The sequence below is a fragment of the Argopecten irradians genome, chromosome 6, assembly GCF_041381155.1.
Source record: "Argopecten irradians isolate NY chromosome 6, Ai_NY, whole genome shotgun sequence".
Classification (NCBI taxonomy): domain Eukaryota; kingdom Metazoa; phylum Mollusca; class Bivalvia; order Pectinida; family Pectinidae; genus Argopecten; species Argopecten irradians.
Window position 1 is genome coordinate 30,304,977 of NC_091139.1, and position 19,952 is coordinate 30,324,928.

Below are 19,952 nucleotides of genomic sequence, written 5' to 3' on the forward strand. Positions count from 1 at the left end.
TGCTTTTTTTTTTAAGATAAAATGTTTTAATACCCCAGAACATTAGAAGGCTGCCAAGGTTGGGGCCTTGGGGTCAGCCTTTTAAATATAAACAGATGTCCCCTCGCAGGGGGGCTTTCATTCATCACACGTTGTCACTAGAGACTTTCTATCTTTCCTTCGTTCTCTTTTCTTTCTTATTCTCTCTTTCTTTCTTCCTCTTCCTTTCTATCTATCTTTCTTCTATCTCTCTTTCTTTCTTCCTCTTTCTTTCTATAAACAGTTGTCCCCTCGCAGGGGGGCTTTCATTCATCACACATTGTCACTAGAGACTTTCTATCTTTCTGTCTTTCCTTCTTTCTCTTTTCTGTCTTTTTTCTCTCTATCTTTCTTTCTATCTATCTTTCTTCTTTCTCTTTCTTTCTATAAACAGTTGTCCCCTCGCAGGGGGGCTATCATTCATCACACATTGTCACTAGAGACTTTCTATCTTTCCTTCTTTCTCTTTTCTTTCTTTTTTCTCTCTTTCTTTCTTCCTCTTTCTTTCTATCTATCTTTCTTCTTTTTCTCTTTCTTTCTTCCTCTTTCTTTCTATAAACAGTTGTCCCCTCGCAGGGGGGCTTTCATTCATCACACGTGGACACAAGAGACTTTCTCCCTTTCTGTCTTTCTTTCTTTCTTTCTTTATTACTTTCTATCTTTCTTTCTCTTTCTTCCCCTTTCTTTCTATCTATCTTTCTTCTTTCTCTCTTTCTTTCTATAAAGGGATGTACCCTCGCAGGGGACTTTCATTTATCACACTTTGAAACTAGAGACTTTCCGTCTTTCTTTCTATCTTTCTTACTTCTTTCTCTTTTCTTTCTTTCTTTCTTTCCTTTTTTACATTAAATCTTGATTCTACAACTTTTGTCTCTTCCTGTCGTCCTGGATTTAGATGGCATGTGGTGGGGCGGGGCAGGGCGGGGCGGGGCAGGGCGGAGCTGGGCGGGTGCAGGGCAGGGGTGGGGCGGGGGGGGGGGGGGCAGGGGGGGGGAAGGGGTAGGGATGGGGGCTGGGACGGGGAGTGGGGGTTGGGAAGGACAATTTGAACATATTTTAAATGACCACCATCTAAAAGCAAACTTTGAACTTCTTCTTAAGTTCTATCAATACATTTAAGCTAAAATATGTCTGAAATAATCCTTAAATTGTCCTACCCAAGTGTTCTTAAAAACACATTTTGAATTTCAAGGATTGGCGCAAAAGTCACCATCTTGAAAAACGTTTTATTTATAATCTTTTCCCATTTCACTGGTGCTAAAAAGATTGTCCGATGACCATTGATAAGGGGCCATTCAATTTTGGGACTCCATTGCCAGGTAATGACCTATGGTCAGCGCTTTCTTTCCATCTTTAACCCTGACATGTACATAAATGACCCAGGCTGTTATTAAGACATTAATTTAAAATTAATCAAATCAAATCAATTATTTACAATGTTTTTGAACACGTCAACTGTGAGTGTACATGTAGAAAGTAGTTGTTAGAATGTTAAAGATAAATGCATGCTGTGTTTGTGCTAGGGTATATGGGCAGGGTAATATGAGTATTGTTAGGGCCTGGGGGACAAAAAAAACCCTATTGACTACTTTCTGTACACTTCAGTTGAGTCAAAATTATAGCATTGAACACAAGTACTAATTTTAATTGGAACATTACATACACACTGTATGAACCTCAAATAACACCACAGTATCATTGCATGTGTTCATTGTCCCTCAAAACTTAAAGTATGAATTTAATAATTTACACCAAAATCAAAGAAATATGTTAAGAACAGAAAGTGGACTCCAACAGCCATCTTCTCTATCTTGAAAAACCGTTTATGCATACTCCCATGAGTATTCCTGTCAATTTTCTGAAAAATTGCTCAAAACCCTTACAGATATATTGTTTACCTCAAACAACCTCGTAGTAATGTATCACTGCATGTATTTAAGAGTGTACATTTTTGGGATTGGGATTGGGGTTGGGACGATTATTGAGGGGTTACCACTTCCTCAAGCGACATCAGTCCATGGACTTAACAAGGATATTACAGTACATCACATGATGTAATCCTTGTGCCAGACTGGTGCCCTCCTCACACGGCCAGACCTACGGACAGACACAGGGACCGGGGCGGGTGGTGTGGCTGGCTCATCATCGACATCTGCAAGGCTAAGGCTATCCTCCCCTCTGCAGTCAAATGAAGCGGCGAAGTACACAACCTATAAGAACACAAGCTACATTTCAGTAAACAAATAAAGACGCCTAATACATAATATTCGGTAGATATACAAGTGCAAATTTGGCCTAAACAATGATCAGATATGTGAACGTGTTTAACTGATATCACCAATATATATATGATACTAAGATTCTTGAATATGTATTTATATACGTAGGATAAGGAAAAAATGTCATTTTTATTTATCTGCACATCGCATTATATTTCAATACTTACATTTTGTGATCCTGAGTTCAGAATGTCCCTATTCTTCATGTATTCCATACAGTACAGTGTATATGAAAGGGTACATGGTTTCTATCATACCTCGATTGACGTTATTTTTACAGTACATAAATATTATGACATTTTCTAAGAAAACCTGAATCCAAATAAATTCCCCAAACATGAAAATTGTGTTATGTTTTAAACATGAATCCAACTGATTGCCTACTTTACAATAATATCAGATTGGTGTCAAATCAATCTAATTTATATTAGGGCTGGGTATTGGAAGGTCTAAAACGATACGATACGTATTGACAATACACTGAAACAATACACGATACATATTGACGATACAGTGGACCTCTTTTTTCAAATTCAGTTGACCATTGTATTTCGAATATTGTGACAATAAAAGACAATCTTGATAAAATTTTCTATAACCAGGAAAAAAATCTACCAAACATTTGATTCGGTTTATCATCTGTGTTAATTAATTTCTGTCAAGTCGTATTCTTAGTTATGAAAAGGCATTTCTAATCCATCTAGTTGACACAGATGCTTTAAACACTTCCTTTTGATTGAAATGCTGTTACTTGAATGATGTTTTAGAATAAATTTTTTTTGGAATTTCCTATGTCTATAACAAAAACAGTAGGGTGAGTTGTTAAAACGATACAGCGATATACAGCATGTTTGTGTATCGATAGTCGATACACTGCCAAAAACCGATATGTATTGGTATATCGATATATTGATCCAGCCCTAATTAATATACAGATCCTTATAATCACTCTCTTACATAGCAATAGAGAAAATTCACTTTCCAGATTCTGGAAGCAGCAATTTGACAAGTTGAATGGTTACCAGAGCGTGACCCCTACTGGGATGTTGCCAGATCCTTATCAAACGGAGTGAAACATGTAATAAAGATATACATTTTAATTGTATTGGTCTGAAATTGGAGTTCCAATTGTACAGAGAAAACTGTATGGTATACATGTACATTTACAGGGCCCTGACTACATGTATGCTTTAAAGATGACATCATTATCTGTGTAGAAATCTTTTAAGCTACAATATTACAGCTAAGAAAAAAAATCACAGCAGAAAAATAACATATTCTACATAAGAGTTAAAATGTAACATCTTACCACGGCCTCCGAAAGAGACAGACGCTGGCCAGCCGCAACAGCAAGCGATGTTGCCACTCGGCTAACCAGGCTAAGGCCACGGAAGGACACAGCCTACAATAACAAAAGCGACAGAATTTCAGAAACAAATAAAGACACAACACACAATATTCTGCAGATATTTATAAGTATGAATCTAGTTGAACAAATTGATCAGGTATGTTCGCATGACTAAGATTAATTGATATCAGTAAAATAAGACTACCTAGTGGATAGAGAAGTTGGTAATATACGAAATGGTAGCTATATATATATATATGTAGTTTTCTCTTACCTCGATCAACAGTACCAACAGACTTGTTATTTTCATTTTCCTCCAAGATAACCATGTTTATATATGTATATATATGTAATACAGTATAAATCTATAAAGAGATAAATATATATAGAGAGAGACAAATGCTTGTGGTCCAAAACTGATGGCCACTAAAGATGATTAATATGGCACAATTTCTGGCGAAGTGATAAAAAATGTTACACTTTCCATCTAATACAAGCCGATTGATGACCTAGACTGGTACCCTTGTTATATGATTATATGCACCAATATTTAAGCTGCAATTGCTTTGATCAGATTATATGAAGAAACATGAAGATTTTACTTCTGAAAAAACGAAACGAAAAACGAGAAGACCAAAGGGGCCTTAAATGTCAGCTGCCAATTTTTCAAAGTAAGAACAACAAGAGGCCCATGGACCTTAACGATCACCTGAGTTCAGATACAGAATGAAACAAAAACATATAAACACTATATATTGGCCCATCATTGAAGTCAGTCAGTGATTTTATAAATTTGACTTTTTAATCTATGAAGAGTTTTTGGTTCCATCAAATCTGTGAATTCAGAAGAAAGATTTTTGAAATGTTATCCATTTTGACCCCTTTTGGCCCCACCCCTCTGGCCCCTGAGGGTCGGCCAGGACCAATATGGATATGACGTTAAAATGCTATCTCAGGCTAATAATTCTAACTCAGTTTGACTAATTTCCTATGAAAACTCAGGAAATAATGTTCATAAATGTATTTTTCCTATATAAACTATCGTAAATTTGACCCCTCCCCAGGAGAAAATCTGAGATCCCATGGCCATGAAATTCAAAATTTTTGAAAAGGGCCTTAAGACCTAGCTTCCAATCTTTGAAGAGTACCTGGTTCCATCAAATCTGTGAATTCAGAATAAGATTTTTAAAATTTTAACCATTTTGACCCCTTATGGCCCCGCCCCTCTGGCCCCTGGGGGTGGGCCAGAACCAATATGGATATGGTGTTAAAATGCTATTTCAGGCTAATAATTCTAAACCAGTTTGACTAATTTCCTATGATAAATAAGCAAAATATGTTCATAAATATGTTTTTCCAATATAAACTATAGTAAACATGACCCCCTCCCCAGGGGGAAATATGAGACCCCAGGGTCATATAATTCACAATTTTTGCAAAGGACCTTATGACCTTTCCATCTATGAAGAGTATTTGATTCTACCAGTTCCAGAATTTCAGAAGAAGATTTTGGAAATTTTAGCCTATTTGACCCTTTTGGCCTCACCCCTAAGGCCCCCGTGTTAATAGGATTCAATGGCCATCTCATTGGGATAATTCTGACATCATTTGTCTAATTTCCTATTATAAATGACCAAATAATGTTCTACAAGAGGCCCAGAGGGCCTGTATCACTCACCTGGATTGTAATGTCAATTTATGTTTTGAATACAGGTTCATTGTTTCTTTTCTAAAGGAATTTAAATATTGACCTCTATTTCCCCTATCAGTTCCAACCCCTCCTGACCTCTGGAGTTCAGAGTCAAAATTTATACGAACTCTATTCCCCTTCCCCCAAGGATGTTTCTGGCCAAGTTTGGTTACCTTCGATGCAGAACTGTATGACTAGTAGTAATTTAAAGGATTTACCTCTATTTCCCTTTAACTATGTTCCCGTTCCCCAAAGGATGTTTGCAGCCAAATTTGGTTACATTCCATACAGAACTCGATGACAAGTAGTGATTTATATCTTTACCTCTATTTCCCTTATTGGGCCTTGCCCTCCTGCCTCCGGGGGGTCAGTGCCAAAATTTACGCCAACTCTGTTTCCCCTTCTGTAAAGATGCATGTTTTTGGCCAAATTTGGTTACATTCCATGCAGAACTGTATGACTAGTAGTGATTTAAAGGATTTATCTTTATTTCCCCTATTGGGCCTCGCCCCTCCTGCCCCCGAGGAGTCATACTCAAAATTTGTACAAACTATGTTCCCCTTCCCACAAGAATACTTCTGGCCAAGTTTGGTTACATTCCATGCAGAACTCTATGACAAGTAGCGATTTAAACGTTTACCACTATTTCCCTTATTGGGCCCTGCCCCTCCTGCCCCGGGGGGTCAGAGCCAAAATTTACACAAACTATGTTCCCCTTTCCCCAAGAATGTTTGTGTTCAAATTTGGTTACAATCCATATAGAACCCTAGGACTATTAGCGAGTTAAAGGATTAACCTCTATTTCCCCTATTGGGCCCCGCCCTTCCAGCTCCCAAGGGGTCAAACCCAAAATTTATACAAACTATGTTCCCCTTCTCCAAAGGATGTTTCTGGTCAAGTTTGGTTACATTCCATGCAGAACACTATGACAAGTAGCGATTTAAATGTTTACCTCTATTTCCCTTATTTGACCCCACCCCTCCTGCCCCCGGGGGGTCAGAGCCATAATCTATACAAGTTCTGATTCCCTTCCCCCGAGGATGTTTGTGGCCAAATTTGGTCACATTCTATGCAGAACTCTAGGACAAGTGGTAATTTATAGGATTTACCTCTATTTTCCCTATTGGCCCCCCCCCCTGCCCCCAGGGGGTCAGAGCCAAAATTTATATAAGTTCTGTTCCCCCTTCCCCCAAGAATGTTTGTGTTCAAATTTGGTTACAATCCATATAGAACCCTATGACTAGAAGCGATTTAAAAGATTTACCTCTATTTCCCCTATTGGGTCCCAACCCTCCTGCCCCTGTGGGATCAGAGCCAAAATTTATACCAACTCTGCTCCCCTTCCCCTAAGGATGTTTTTGGCCAAATTTGGTAACATTCCATGAAGAACTGTATGACTAGTAGTGATTTAAAGAATTTAACCTTTATTTCCCCTATTGGACCCCGCCCTTCCAGCCCCCAAAGGGTCAAACCCAAAATTTATACAAACTATGTTCCCCTTCTCCAAAGGATGTTTCTGGCCAAGTTTGGTTACATTCCATGCAGAACTCTATGACAAGTAGTGATTTAAATGTTTACCTCTATTTCCCTTATTGGGCCCAACCCCTCCTGGTACCGGAGGGGGGGGGGGGGGGGGGGGGTCAGAGCCAAAAATTTATACAAGTTCTGTTCCCCTTCCCCCCCCCCCCCCCCCCCCCCCCAAGAAAGTTTGTGATCAAATTTGGCTACTATTCATGCAGAACCCGAGGAAAGCATTACCTCTATTTCCCCAAGTTTGTGTCTGGCCAAATTTGGTCACATTCTATGCAGACCTCTAGGACAAGTAGCGATTTATAGGATTTACCTGTAATTCCCCTATAGGGCCCGGCCCCTCCTGCCCCCAGGGGGTCAGAGCCAAAGTTTATACAAACTATGTTCCCCTTCTCCAAAGGATGTTTCTGGCCAAGTTTGGTTACAATCCATGATGAACTCTAGGACAAGTAGCAATTTATAGGATTTACCCCTATTTCTCCTATTGGGCCCTGCCCCTCCTGCCCCCGGGGAGTCATACTCAAAATTTATAACAGTTCTGTTCCCCTTCCCCCAGGGATGTTTATGGCCAAATTTGGTTACATTCCATATAGAACCCTAGGACTAGTAGCAATTTAAAGGATTTACCTCTATTTCCCCTATTGGGCCCTGCCCCTCCTGCGCCCAGGGGGTCAGAGCTAAAATTTATACAAACCCCTAAGGATTTTTCTGGCCAAATTTGGTTACATTCCATGCAGAACTCTATGACAAGTAGCGATTTAAATGTTTACCTCTATTTCCCCTATTGGGCCCCGCCCCTCCTGCCTCCAGGGGTCAGAGCCAAAATTTATACAAACTATGTTCCCCTTCTCCAAAGGATGTTTCTGGCCAAGTTTGGTTACATTCCATGCAGAACTCTAGGACAAGTAGCGATTTATAGGATTTACCTGTAATTCCCCTATAGGGCCCAGCCCCTCCTGCCCCCAGGGGGTCAGAGCCAAAGTTTATACAAACTATGTTCCCCTTCTCCAAAGGATGTTTCTGGCCAAGTTTGGTTACAATCCATGATGAACTATAGGACAAGTAGCGATTTTTAGGATTTACCCCTATTTCTCCTATTGGGCCCTGCCCCTCCTGCCCCCGGGGAGTCATACTCAAAATTTATAACAGTTCTGTTCCCCTTCCGCCAGGGATGTTTGTGGCCAAATTTGGTTACATTCAATATAGAACCCTAGGACTAGTAGCGATTTAAAGGATTTACCTCTATTTCCCCTATTGGGCCCTGCCCCTCCTGCCCCCCGGGGGTCAGAGCTAAAATTTATACAAACCCCCTAAGGATTTTTCTGGTTAAATTTGGTTACATTCCATATAGAACCCTAGGACTAGTAGCAATTTAAAGGATTTACCTCTATTTCCCCTATTGGGCCCTGCCCCTCCTGCGCCCAGGGGGTCAGAGCTAAAATTTATACAAACCCCTAAGGATTTTTCTGGCCAAATTTGGTTACATTCTATGCAGAACTCTATGACAAGTAGCCATTTAAATGTTTACCTCTATTTCCCCTATTGGGCCCCGCCCCTCCTGCCTCCAGGGGTCAGAGCCAAATTTTATACAAACTATGTTCCCCTTCTCCAAAGGATGTTTCTGGCCAAGTTTGGTTACATTCCATGCAGAACTCTAGGACAAGTAGCGATTTATAGGATTTACCTGTAATTCCCCTATAGGGCCCAGCCCCTCCTGCCTCCAGGGGTCAGAGCCAAAATTTATACAAACTATATTCCCCTTCTCCAAAGGATGTTTCTGGCCAAGTTTGGTTACATTCCATGCAGAACTCTAGGACAAGTAGCGATTTATAGGATTTACCTGTAATTCCCCTATAGGGCCCAGCCCCTCCTGCCCCCAGGGGGTCAGAGCCAAAGTTTATACAAACTATGTTCCCCTTCTCCAAAGGATGTTTCTGGCCAAGTTTGGTTACAATCCATGATGAACTATAGGACAAGTAGCGATTTTTAGGATTTACCCCTATTTCTCCTATTGGGCCCTGCCCCTCCTGCCCCCGGGGAGTCATATTCAAAATTTATAACAGTTCTGTTCCCCTTCCGCCAGGGATGTTTGTGGCCAAATTTGGTTACATTCAATATAGAACCCTAGGACTAGTAGCGATTTAAAGGATTTACCTCTATTTCCCCTATTGGGCCCTGCCCCTCCTGCCCCCCGGGGGTCAGAGCTAAAATTTATACAAAACCCCTAAGGATTTTTCTGGTTAAATTTGGTTACATTCCATGCAGAACTCTATGACAAGTAGGGTTTTAAATGTTTACCTCCATTTCCCTTATTTGACACCGCCCCTCCTGCCCCCGGAGGGTGGGGGGGAGGGGGGTCAGAGCCATAATCTATACAAGTTCTGATCCCCTTCCCCCAAGGATGTTTGTGGCCAAATTTGGTCACATTCTATGCAGAACTCTATAACACTATTGGGCCCCGCCCCTCCAGACCCAAAGGGGTCAAACCCAAAATTTATACAAACTATGTTCCCCTTCTCCAAAGAATGTTTCTGGCCAAGTTTGGTTACATTCCATGCAGAAAACTATGACAAGTAGTGATTTAAAAGATTTACCTATATTTCCCCTGTTGGGCCCCGGCCCTCCTGCCCCCGTGGGGTCAGTGCCAAAATTTATACCAGCTCTGTTTCCCTCCCCTAAGGAAGTTTTTGGCCAAATTTGGTTACATTCCATGCATATCTGTATGACTAGTAGTGATTTAAAGGATTTACATTAATTTCCCCTTTTGGGCCCCGCCCCTTCTGCCCCGTGGGGTCATACTCAAAATTTATACAAACTATGTTCCCCTTCCCCAAAGGATGTGTCTGGCCAAGTTTGGTTACATTCCATGTAGAACTCTACGACAAGTAGTGATTTAAATGTTTACCTCTATTTCCCTTATTGGGCCCCACCCCTCCTGCCTCCGGGGGTCAGATCCAAAATTTATACCAACTCTGCTCCCCTTCCCCTAAGGATGTTTTTGGCCAAATTTGGTAACATTCCATGAAGAACTGTATGACTAGTAGTGATTTAAAGAATTTAACCTTTATTTCCCCTATTGGACCCCGCCCTTCCAGCCCCCAAAGGGTCAAAACCAAAATTTATACAAACTATGTTCCCCTTCCCCAAAGGATGTGTCTGGCCAAATTTGGTCACATTCTATGCAGAACTCTAGGACAAGTAGCGATTTATAGGATTTACCTCTATTTTCCCTATTGGGCCCGCCCCCCCCCCTGCCCCCAGGGGGTCAGAGCCAAAATTTATACAAACTCTGTTCCCCTTCCCCCAAGGATTTTTCTGGCCAAATGTTACATTCCATGCAGAACTCTATAACAAGTAGCGATTTAAATGTTTACCTCTATTTCCCTTATTGGGCCCCGCCCCTCCTGCTCCTGTTCCCCTTCCCCCAGGGATGTTTGTGGCCAAATTTGGTTACAATCCATGCAGAACTCTAGGACAAGTAGCGATTTATAGGATTTACCTCAATTTCCCCCTATTGGGCCCTGCCCTCCTTCCCCCAGGGTGTCAGGGCCAAAATTTATACAAGTTCTGTTCCCCTTCCCCCAAGGATGTTTGTGGCCAAATTTGGTTACAATCCATGCAGAACTCTAGGACAAGTAGTGATTTATAGGATTTACCTCAATTTTCCCCTATTGGGCCCTGCCCTCCTTCCCCCAGGGTGTCAGGGCCAAAATTTATACAAGTTCTCTTCCCCTTCACCAAAGGATGTTTGTGGCAAAATTTTGTTACAATCCATGCATAACACTATGACAACTAGCAATTTAAAGGAAATGTTGACGGACGGACGGACGGACAATGGATGACGAACGACTGACGCCACGCCATGACATAGGCTCACCGGCCCTTTTGGCCAGGTGAGCTAAAAATGTGTTTTCTCTATATAAACTATAGTAAACTTAACCCCCTCCCAGGAGGAAACCTTAAACACAAGGGTCATATAATTCACAATTTTCGTAGAGGGCTTTAAGACCTTCCAATCTATGAAGAGTATCTGGTTCCATCAAATCTATGAATTTAGAAGAAGATTTTTAAAAATTCAACCATTTTGACTCCTTTTGGCCCCGCCCCTCTGGTCCCTGGGGGTCAGCCAGGACAAATATGGATATGGTGTTATTTCAGGCTAATAATTCTAACCCTGTTTGACTAATTTCCTATGAAAAATAAGCAAATAATGTTTATAAATGTGTTTTTCCTATATAAACTATAGTTAAATTAACCCCCTCCCTAAGGGGAAACCTGAGACCCAAGGGTCATATAATTCACAAATTTTGTAGAGGGCCTCGAGACCTTTCTATCTATGGAAAGTGTTTGATTCTTCGACATCTGTGAGTGGAGAAGAAGATTGTTGGGGAGTGGGGGTCATATAATTCACATTTTTGATTGGCCTTATGCCTTTGAAGGTTTGTGCAAAATTTCATTGAAATTGCTTCTGCAGTTTTGGAGAAGAAGTCTGTATTTGAGTCATTCTCAGAAAAGTTCCAATTGTTTTCTTCTCTATATATTGTCTTTTTAGAAATATCTTAATAGGAAAAGATTTATGTTTGAGGATTAAAACTGACTATATGGAGCAAAGAAAGCAATTTTAATGCACTTTGTTAAGAAAATGACGTTGATTTTTTTTTTCAATTCAAAAAAGGTCTACCACAGGAAAGGGCTTGTCATCAGAGAAATAACCCAAATTCATATTTGAATAAGATGTCCTCTAAGGCGACACCAATTTTCAAACTTCAACTACAAATTACATATATACAGATATACATAATGTTGTCATTATTTTCAGAAGTGTTCCATACAGAGAAGAGACAAAATCCTGTGCGAGTTATTCCCCTTGTAGTCAGATAAAAGTGAGATTTATAAGTGGGTTTCGTTTACTACCTATAGCAACTTGTAGCATTTTCAGGGGACACTCTTTAATTTCCCCTGCGAACCAGAAGTTGGATAAAACAGTTTGTAGATCAAAATGAAATCCATCGTGTGTATTTTATAAGTTTTCAACATTTTCTCCGCACACCGTTTTCGGAAAATGTGGCGTCAGGTAATAAAATGTATCTAAAGACTTACTGACAGGGAATTTTTGTCAGTTTTACTCTTATGACCTTCAATGAATGTTTAGGTCATTCATTTGATAACCTGGTGTAGCCTTTCATCCAAACATGCTACCAATTCATCTTATTAAATCGCCTGTCAGTGGTCTCGTTTACTATATGTATCGTTTCGACTGGAGCAGAGTAAATTCCGCGATTTTAACCACAGAAAGATATTTTTATCAACCCCAGAAGAAATCCCTTTTTTTCAATCTTTTCCTGCGTGTTTATGCAGAGAGTAACAATTCAACTTTGAACTTAGAATGGATCTAGATTTAGACCCCCAAAATGGCCCCATACAATGTATCCTAAACGAACGTCTTAAAATAGTTAAAGGCCCACTACCTTTCCGGAGGAAAACATAAAGGTTTCTTAAAAGCATTAATAACATCAGAAAAATATATACCAATGGCCTAAGATGAGGTTACAACACCAAACATATGCAAGATTCCCTGCGTAATGTTTGATAACAGTGGAGAGTTATTTCGCTGTTTTACCGTCTGCCGCAGTGATACATGTAGTCAACTACCGCGCGGTATTTAGGACGACGGCGGGAAACATAAGACGACCCGCGTTATGAAAATTAACATTTTATTTATTTTAATCAAATTGTCCAGAATGTGATGACACGTTTAGTATTAACGGTAAGTTAATAACTTTAGCGACTATACAAAAATATCGATCTCGTTTTACTTTCCCATTTTAGAAACAAAAAGCCGTTTCGGAAAGGTAGTGAGCCTATAAGGACACTAATCTTTACTATATATAACAATGTACTATTTGCAAATATTAATTAGCATGTTGATTGGAGAAAGCTTTGTAAGTTGTGGGAACTTATGCCAATCCCATGATTTTCTTGTTCAGACAATAAAAGACTAAAAACAAAAACTTAGATTACATACCTTTCCGCGAACAATAGCCCTGTCTAAGCAATGGAAAATCAATTCCATGGCAATGAAGAGAGCGGTGAAAGACTCCATCTCGGATCGATGCAAAATGCGTGCGTATGGTTGAAAGATTCTCTGAGGAATGGACGGAGATTTGAATTGAAATTCGAAATATGAACCAATGATATCCTTCGTTTCTGTCATGTGACCAGCATAATCGTACAAGGGCACATATCGACAATGAACAGTGATCATCCCACCACTTCACACGTGGACTTGTACCTGTAGTTTATATGAGTCTATATATCTACTTACATTTAAGTTACATGACACACATCCTCGATATTCCAGGGGTTACTATCACAGTTGTTATAATACATATTCACGACAATGAAAGCTAGTAACCCCTAAAGTATCGAGGATGGAGGGTAAAGGTTATATACAAATATATATAAACGTGGTAACTATCACTCAAACAAACGATTCTTTAAATTATCATTAAATATGAGGCTTGTGGAGTTTAAACATAACTTACTTTCTGATTTCTAGTATACGTATTTATTTATGTTTTAATTAATACGACTTGAGCTAGGTCTAATTTATTAATGAATTTTATATGCATGGTCTGTGATACACGCATGGTTACTTATTTACTTCTTTGTAATATCTTGTTTACTTGCCATGTTTTAATTAATCTTACAACTGTATAATGGTGCTACAGCACCCAAGTTAGTGTTGTACATTGTACCACATGCGTTTGGCTCTAGAGCCAAGCGCCTGTAACATTGTACAAGTTTCGTGTATCTTGTAATTAACATTGATTTGGTTCAATTCAGTTTATTTTTCTCTTACCTATGCCTTCACACTTCAAAGTTAAGTTAACTATATCTCTTTATAATAATGAACATTGGTAGAGAAACAAAGACAGGTTTGGGACACTCCCGTATATGTGGGATAGTCCTGTATTAGAGTATACACTCCTGTATTTGAGGGATAAGTTTGTTACGCAAATGCAGGATTGTCTGAAATAAAAATGGATTAAGTCCTTCCGAAAATTGTATTTTTATATAGACATAATTGTACAACCTTTTAAACAGAACTTTTATCATTTTTTTTGTAAATAACATCTTTGAGGAATGAAAGAATTGATTGTTTATTGATTGCAACGGAGAGTTCCACTTGATCCAATAGGAAGGTTTATAAAATTTCTGATCGAATCTTGCAATATGTTTATTCATTAAATTAATATAAAGTAACCATGCCGCTAACTGGCAGCAAAAGTTTGGTCAACATTTCAAGATATTTAAGTTAAACAATTCAGTAAACACAAAAATTCAAACATTTGTGTCTACATGCACGTAAGGTTTAACGTGTAGGGAGCAATTTATGTCCAGTTAAACCATACAACAGTACGTAGCCACCATTAACTCCCGTGTCATACAGCATATATATCCATATAGCCCAAAATGAAGTATGGGTAACATTGTGTATTTAACTAAGGATTGAATCTTGCTTTGCTCGATTCCATGGGGTGATGAATTGAGTTCCTCTTGAAACAAATTGAATGAATAAATTTGTTTCAAGAGGAACTCAATTCATCACCCCATTGGTCGATTTTTTTAATGAATTGAAATATAAGGATTGAACCTTGCTATGTTCGATTTCATGGGTTGATGAATTGAGTTCCTCTTGAAACAAATAAGTTCATTGCAGTTCATTCAATTTGTTTCAAGAGGAACTCAGTTCATCAACCCATGTTCGATTTCATGGGTTGATGAATTGAGTTCCTCTTGAAACAAATAAACTGCTTGCAGTTCATTCAATTTGTTTCAAGAGGAACTCAGTTCATCAACCCATGAAATCGAACATAGCAAGGTTCAATCCTTATATTTCAATTCATTAAAAAAAAATTCCCGTCCTCTGCGGTTATGCAATTTTTTAACGAAATTTAGGATGAAACCCATGCCACTTCATTTTTAAGTGTTCCGTTAATTATACAGTGAGAACAAGTTTCTGTAATAGTCATAAAGATGTGATTAACCATCATCTAACAGATTTTGAATATTTGATACGACTCTTGTCTTCTAATGATCTAAAACTTCTGCAGGATTTAGACCTTAAAAAGTCATTTGAACTGGGGAAAGCTGGCTTGATAAATGTTTAAGTTGTTGTTTTTATTTACTTTGTGTTATGTACATATATGCTTTGCTATCGATCCCTTTTGTAGTGTTTTGTATGGATGTAGGAAGGCAATAAATATAAAGTTTAATTAATTAAAAAGCCTCTGGACTCGTGCAAGTCTACAACGAGAGACATAAGAAAATAGTCTGTCATTATAATACAACGAATTAAAATAAAAAGTGAAATATTCAATGATGGATACTGGAAAAAGTCACTATGTGCTAAGAGTTTGACTTATGTAAAGAATAATATCTCTAAAACCACATACCTGTGTGCATGTACAACAACTCCTGATCCCAATGAAGCCAATGTGACAATCTACTATCATATGTAAACATACTAGCTCCTTTGTTTGATTGTTACTGAAGATATTACCCATTTCAAGGCACGGCGAGCACGCATTACTAACCTGTTTGGAGCGCGTGCGCGAGTCCGTGCATAGCTACGTGTATATGATATAGTAAAGGACCGAGACCACAGGGCCTTGTTATGTCGAAAGTAGAAGCGGGAGATAATGTATTGATGACTTCTCAACATATATGTTATATGCCCGTGATATTGACGGTAAAAAGGAAAGGTAACTATAAACAGACTTAAGAAGTTCTTGTCTGACATTATAATGCATCTATGCAAAAAAAAGAAGCGATTCATTTCGTTTTCATCAATATAAAACAAATCTTTGAATCTAAAATAATTACCTCAGGAAATCACAGCAGTTCTACCACTAGGCTTAGAACATTCAACGTTATTCCAGATCGCATATTGTAGGATTTTGGGAGCAATAAAGAAATAAGACTTTAAAATTATATTTCTTACAACTTTGACTCTACCAAACTGTTGTAAAACATATAGGCCCCATATGGGCTAGGAGGGTCCCATATGCTCCCCTACCTCCGACCCAATATTTTCTGAAAAAAATGTTAACATTTCGTAAATTGGGATGAAATTCTGGTTATGAAGTCATCAAGATGGCCTTCATCTCAAATTTCGCTAAAAGGTAAAAAAAAAAAATAGTCATAACATTGTCATTTTCAACAGAATTAGACAAGTGAGGTATCAAAATAACCACAATAGAACAACAAATATATATCAGGACCAATAATCCAATATATACAGTAATTTCTACGCAGGAAATGAACAAGATCGGATTTTAAGCTTACAAATGGTAATTTTTTAGCATTTTTTTCATATTTGGCCTGACGCAGCAAAATAGTTTCCCAACAGCAAACTCCTCTATCTAATTAGTTATTGGACATCTTATCAATCAGTAAAAATGACACCCTTATATTCCTACGGCCTAATAGTCCAAAGACCCGTTAGTCCGAAGTTCCAATAGTCCGAAGGCCCTATAGTCGGAAAGCCCGTTAGTCCGAAAATAAGTACATATAAGTTATATAGTTGCTATAATTAACGTATTTTGACGAAAACATTTTTCGGCATTGCTGATCTGACAATTTCTATAGACGGCAAGTTTTGCTATTTTGGACCTTTCATTTTGGGATTTTTTTTCGTTACCATTGAAAAATACAGTAATGTACCAAATTACTGTTTCCCTTTGTTTCCGGACTAGAACTCCAAAACCGTTCAACGCTGCTCCTTGAAAATTTCTGTATACATCAGACAAATGCCATAGTTATGCCATTTTCTATTGCGGACCTTCCATTTATGGAATACTTTCCGTTACCATGGAAACACTTAGTCAAAAATACCAAAATTCTGTCGCCTTTTGTTTCCGGACTGTAACTCCAAAACCGTCCAACGCAGCTCCTGGAAATTTTCATAATATATCAGATAAGTGCCCTTGTTGTGCCTTTTGCTATTGCGCACCTTCCATGGTTAGTGTTTTTGTTACCATGGGAACTTAGTAAAAATACCAAATTACTGTTTCTTTTTGTTTTCGGGTTATAATTCCAAAAAAACATTCAATGCAGTTCCATGAAACGTTCTGTATATATCAGACAAGAAAGTGCCCTATTTGTTCCTTTTGCTGTTGCGGACCTTAAATTTTTGAATTTGTTTTCTGTTACCATGGAAACTCAGTCAAAAATACCAAATAATAGTTTATTTGTTACCTACTATTATTCTAATTCAGTTTTACAGTACTCGCATACATTTAAATTTATACTTGAATAATTGTTACTTTGACCATGATATATTTGGGTTTTATTCCAACTGCGGGGCGCGGGGGATAACGTCACGTAACGTTTGCATCGAACACTGTAGTAAACGTTTGTTTCATTTCGAGTACTGTTCCAATATAAATTCCAGTTATATGATCTGTTTTCGGAGTAACGAGCCTTCGAATTATTGGGCCTTCGGACTAACGGGCCTCCGGACTAATGGACCGTAAGGAAATAAGGCGACCAACGTAAAATCGACAACAAAAACATAAAACAATGTTAACATTGCATAAGTTTGGATGACCTTCCGGTTATGACGGCATTATGATTTCCGCCATCTTGATTTTCACAAAAAATGAACAAGTACATTGTATTATATAATTAGCTTTCCAAAAAGCTAAGTGGACTACTCGGAAGCTTAACTCTTTGGTTGGAAATAATATGGAAATTAAACAATGATATGGTGATATTGCTTAGCAATTTTAATTGTTCTGTTGGAAGCCATTTTATAATTTGAGACTAGTACAAACGAACAATTTTATTATACTTTTGTCACCAACAAAATAAAAAAGGGTTTTATGCAGAAATTGCTAAGCTCAGAAAAAAAGACATAAAAAATATTGAACTTTATCTCGTATGTTTCTGTGTTTTCTATGCTCCGTTTCCATTCCCCTTATAGTATGTATTTTTGATATACAGTTAAAGTATGGGGTTGAGGGATATAGCAAGTTTCTGGTTTCCCGAGACTTGGCTATTTCCCGAGGCGGAGCCGAGGGAAATAGGCAAGTTCGAGGGAAACCGGAAACTTGATATATCACTCGATCCCATACTTTAACTGTTTTAATATACCGATACATACAAACGCTATGATAAGACAAAAAATATATTTCTTTCATACGCTAACGTTCTCTCTATTCCTGTCGCGTACGGCAATGGCCATTGGAGATTGAGATAATTTTACATTGTAATCGATCTACGTAATCTTATCTTCAAACATACAAATTATTCTGAGATGATAACTGTGATTCTATGTCCGTTTTGTTTTGCTTCTATTCAAACCGCAGGTTATAATTTGATTCCGCTATGATTTCTCAATATCTTAGCATTTTATACCAGTAGACATACTACTTAATTTATATATTCCGTTAACCACTTACCGGTAGCCTAAAAATGTACATAACAACTGTACGTACATGTACATATTAAAGGTATTGTCCTCTGACCCCATTACATTTTCGCAAGCCTCTCACTTACAAGATAAACATGACGACGTGTTCGGTAACAGTTTCCGATCGATACTAACGTCGTCTGAGTACGTCAACGGAGATGGCGTGATCGGAAACTAGCTCCGTCCAATTGTTACGTCACCTAGCAACTCATGGCGTGGTTGGAAACAAGTCCCGCCCACCTCAAATCTGATTGGTTAAACGGAAATACCCGAGTGCAAGGGTGTGCTAGCTTCCAGGGGTGTGCTAGTTCGATGACTAACACACAGCTGAGAGAGGTTTTTGGAAAAAGCAGGGAGCTAGTAAATTTAACAAAGTATCTTTTATATAGTGTAAATAAAGTAGATGTATATTGTATACTGTCAATCCGCATTCCACAATCTAGTACTCCGTGTTCCGTCAATTAGCCATTCTCGATACCCTAGGGGTTCCGATCACTTACGATCTCTACACTTCTGGACTCATAGTATAACTTAAAGATGCTCAACCGCCGACAGAGCATAAATGATATTCATCATTTGAACAATAATTGGTGTTTAATCGTGCATATATATGTCTAATTAACACAGAAAAGAATATAAAATAATTCATTTTGCCTTTGGTGCATGCGCAATCAGTACTTCATTCCATATAGGATATAGTGCCATGGATTTTTTTCGGGATGCAAATAATTATTTTTCATATGTTTAACTTGAAGTAAAATTAGAAGCTCGACCTTTTCAATGGTGATAATGGTGTAAAGTAAGTATTTTTTGTAACCGAAGAAAAAAACTAAATCGTCTGCTCCTGTTTTAGATAGTGAAAAAACACAATTTGTCAGCGGTGGAGCATCTTTAAGCAGCTTAGAGAGAAAAATCTAATCAAAGGTCAGCAAAAAATTCCTTTGAAGACTACAGAGAGAGCGACGCCCAACTTTAACGCCAGACAGTCAACTACAGTGTTCCGTTATAAGGCTCTTTTGATGTGCATCAAAGGACTAAATTACCTGTTCTGTTCTCTCTAGTTTTACAATGATATACAGTGCTGTCGTCCAGGGGTGTAGAGATCGTAAGTGATCGGAACCCCTGGAGTATTGAGGATGTTAATTAGCATACGCATTGTCTGATATTTATTGTTACACAATGCATGGTGTTCTAAATAAGAAATATGTTGGGCGCTCGCCCATGTGAGGTAGGCTCTGAGTTCTTTACCCTGGCCGAGACGACATACCAAAGTCAATAAAAGTGGTATTTTCTGCTCCTGCTTAGTACTCAGCATACAAGGAGTAGGACGACTGGTTTGCCCGTTGTCAGTATAATGTGAAGTCCTATGTGGGATGTGTTGCTTGGTGTCTTCGGCAGCATGCTTCAGTGATATGGCACTATAAAAAGGGCAAGAGTTTCACTATACAAGAATACATAATACCTCGCACTACATACACACCGCATACATGGGAGACCATCCTTACATGACCCTCGCTGTTAATAGGACGTTAGTTAATCAAACAAACTATAGCATGATCGTAAAAGGCGACTAAATTTATTATCTTCTCTTTTTCTTCCTAACGTACT

The 19,952-nt window shown here is 38.6% G+C and overlaps 1 protein-coding gene across 2 annotated transcripts; it reads right to left on the minus strand.

Annotated features, from left to right (window-relative positions):
• Positions 1-484: 484 nt before the first annotated feature.
• LOC138325596 (uncharacterized) lies at positions 485-15,440 on the minus strand. Of its 2 annotated transcripts, XM_069271368.1 has the most exons (4): positions 15,325-15,440; positions 12,891-13,010; positions 3,607-3,699; positions 485-2,228 (listed from the first exon to the last, which is right to left on the minus strand). In XM_069271368.1, exons 1-4 carry the CDS (start codon positions 15,433-15,435, stop codon positions 2,064-2,066), a joined length of 489 nt encoding a protein of 162 aa, XP_069127469.1. In that variant the 5' UTR covers positions 15,436-15,440; the 3' UTR covers positions 485-2,063. The 2 variants fall into 2 exon arrangements, with proteins under 2 accessions (XP_069127469.1, XP_069127468.1); XM_069271367.1 differs by lacking the exon at positions 15,325-15,440 and having other exon boundaries at positions 12,891-13,478.
• Positions 15,441-19,952: the final 4,512 nt, after the last annotated feature.

Bases quoted from the DNA above. Each gene is read 5' to 3' on its own strand.
- LOC138325596 (XM_069271367.1), bottom strand. From the start codon at position 13,130: ATGATCACTGTTCATTGTCGATATGTGCCCTTGTACGATTATGCTGGT. The intron at 3,700-12,890 runs GTATGTAATCTA...TTGTTATTGTAG, and splicing joins GGGCTATTGTTCGCGGAAAG to GCTGTGTCCTTCCGTGGCCT. The intron at 2,229-3,606 runs GTAAGATGTTAC...GTGTTCTTATAG, and splicing joins TGTCTCTTTCGGAGGCCGTG to GTTGTGTACTTCGCCGCTTC.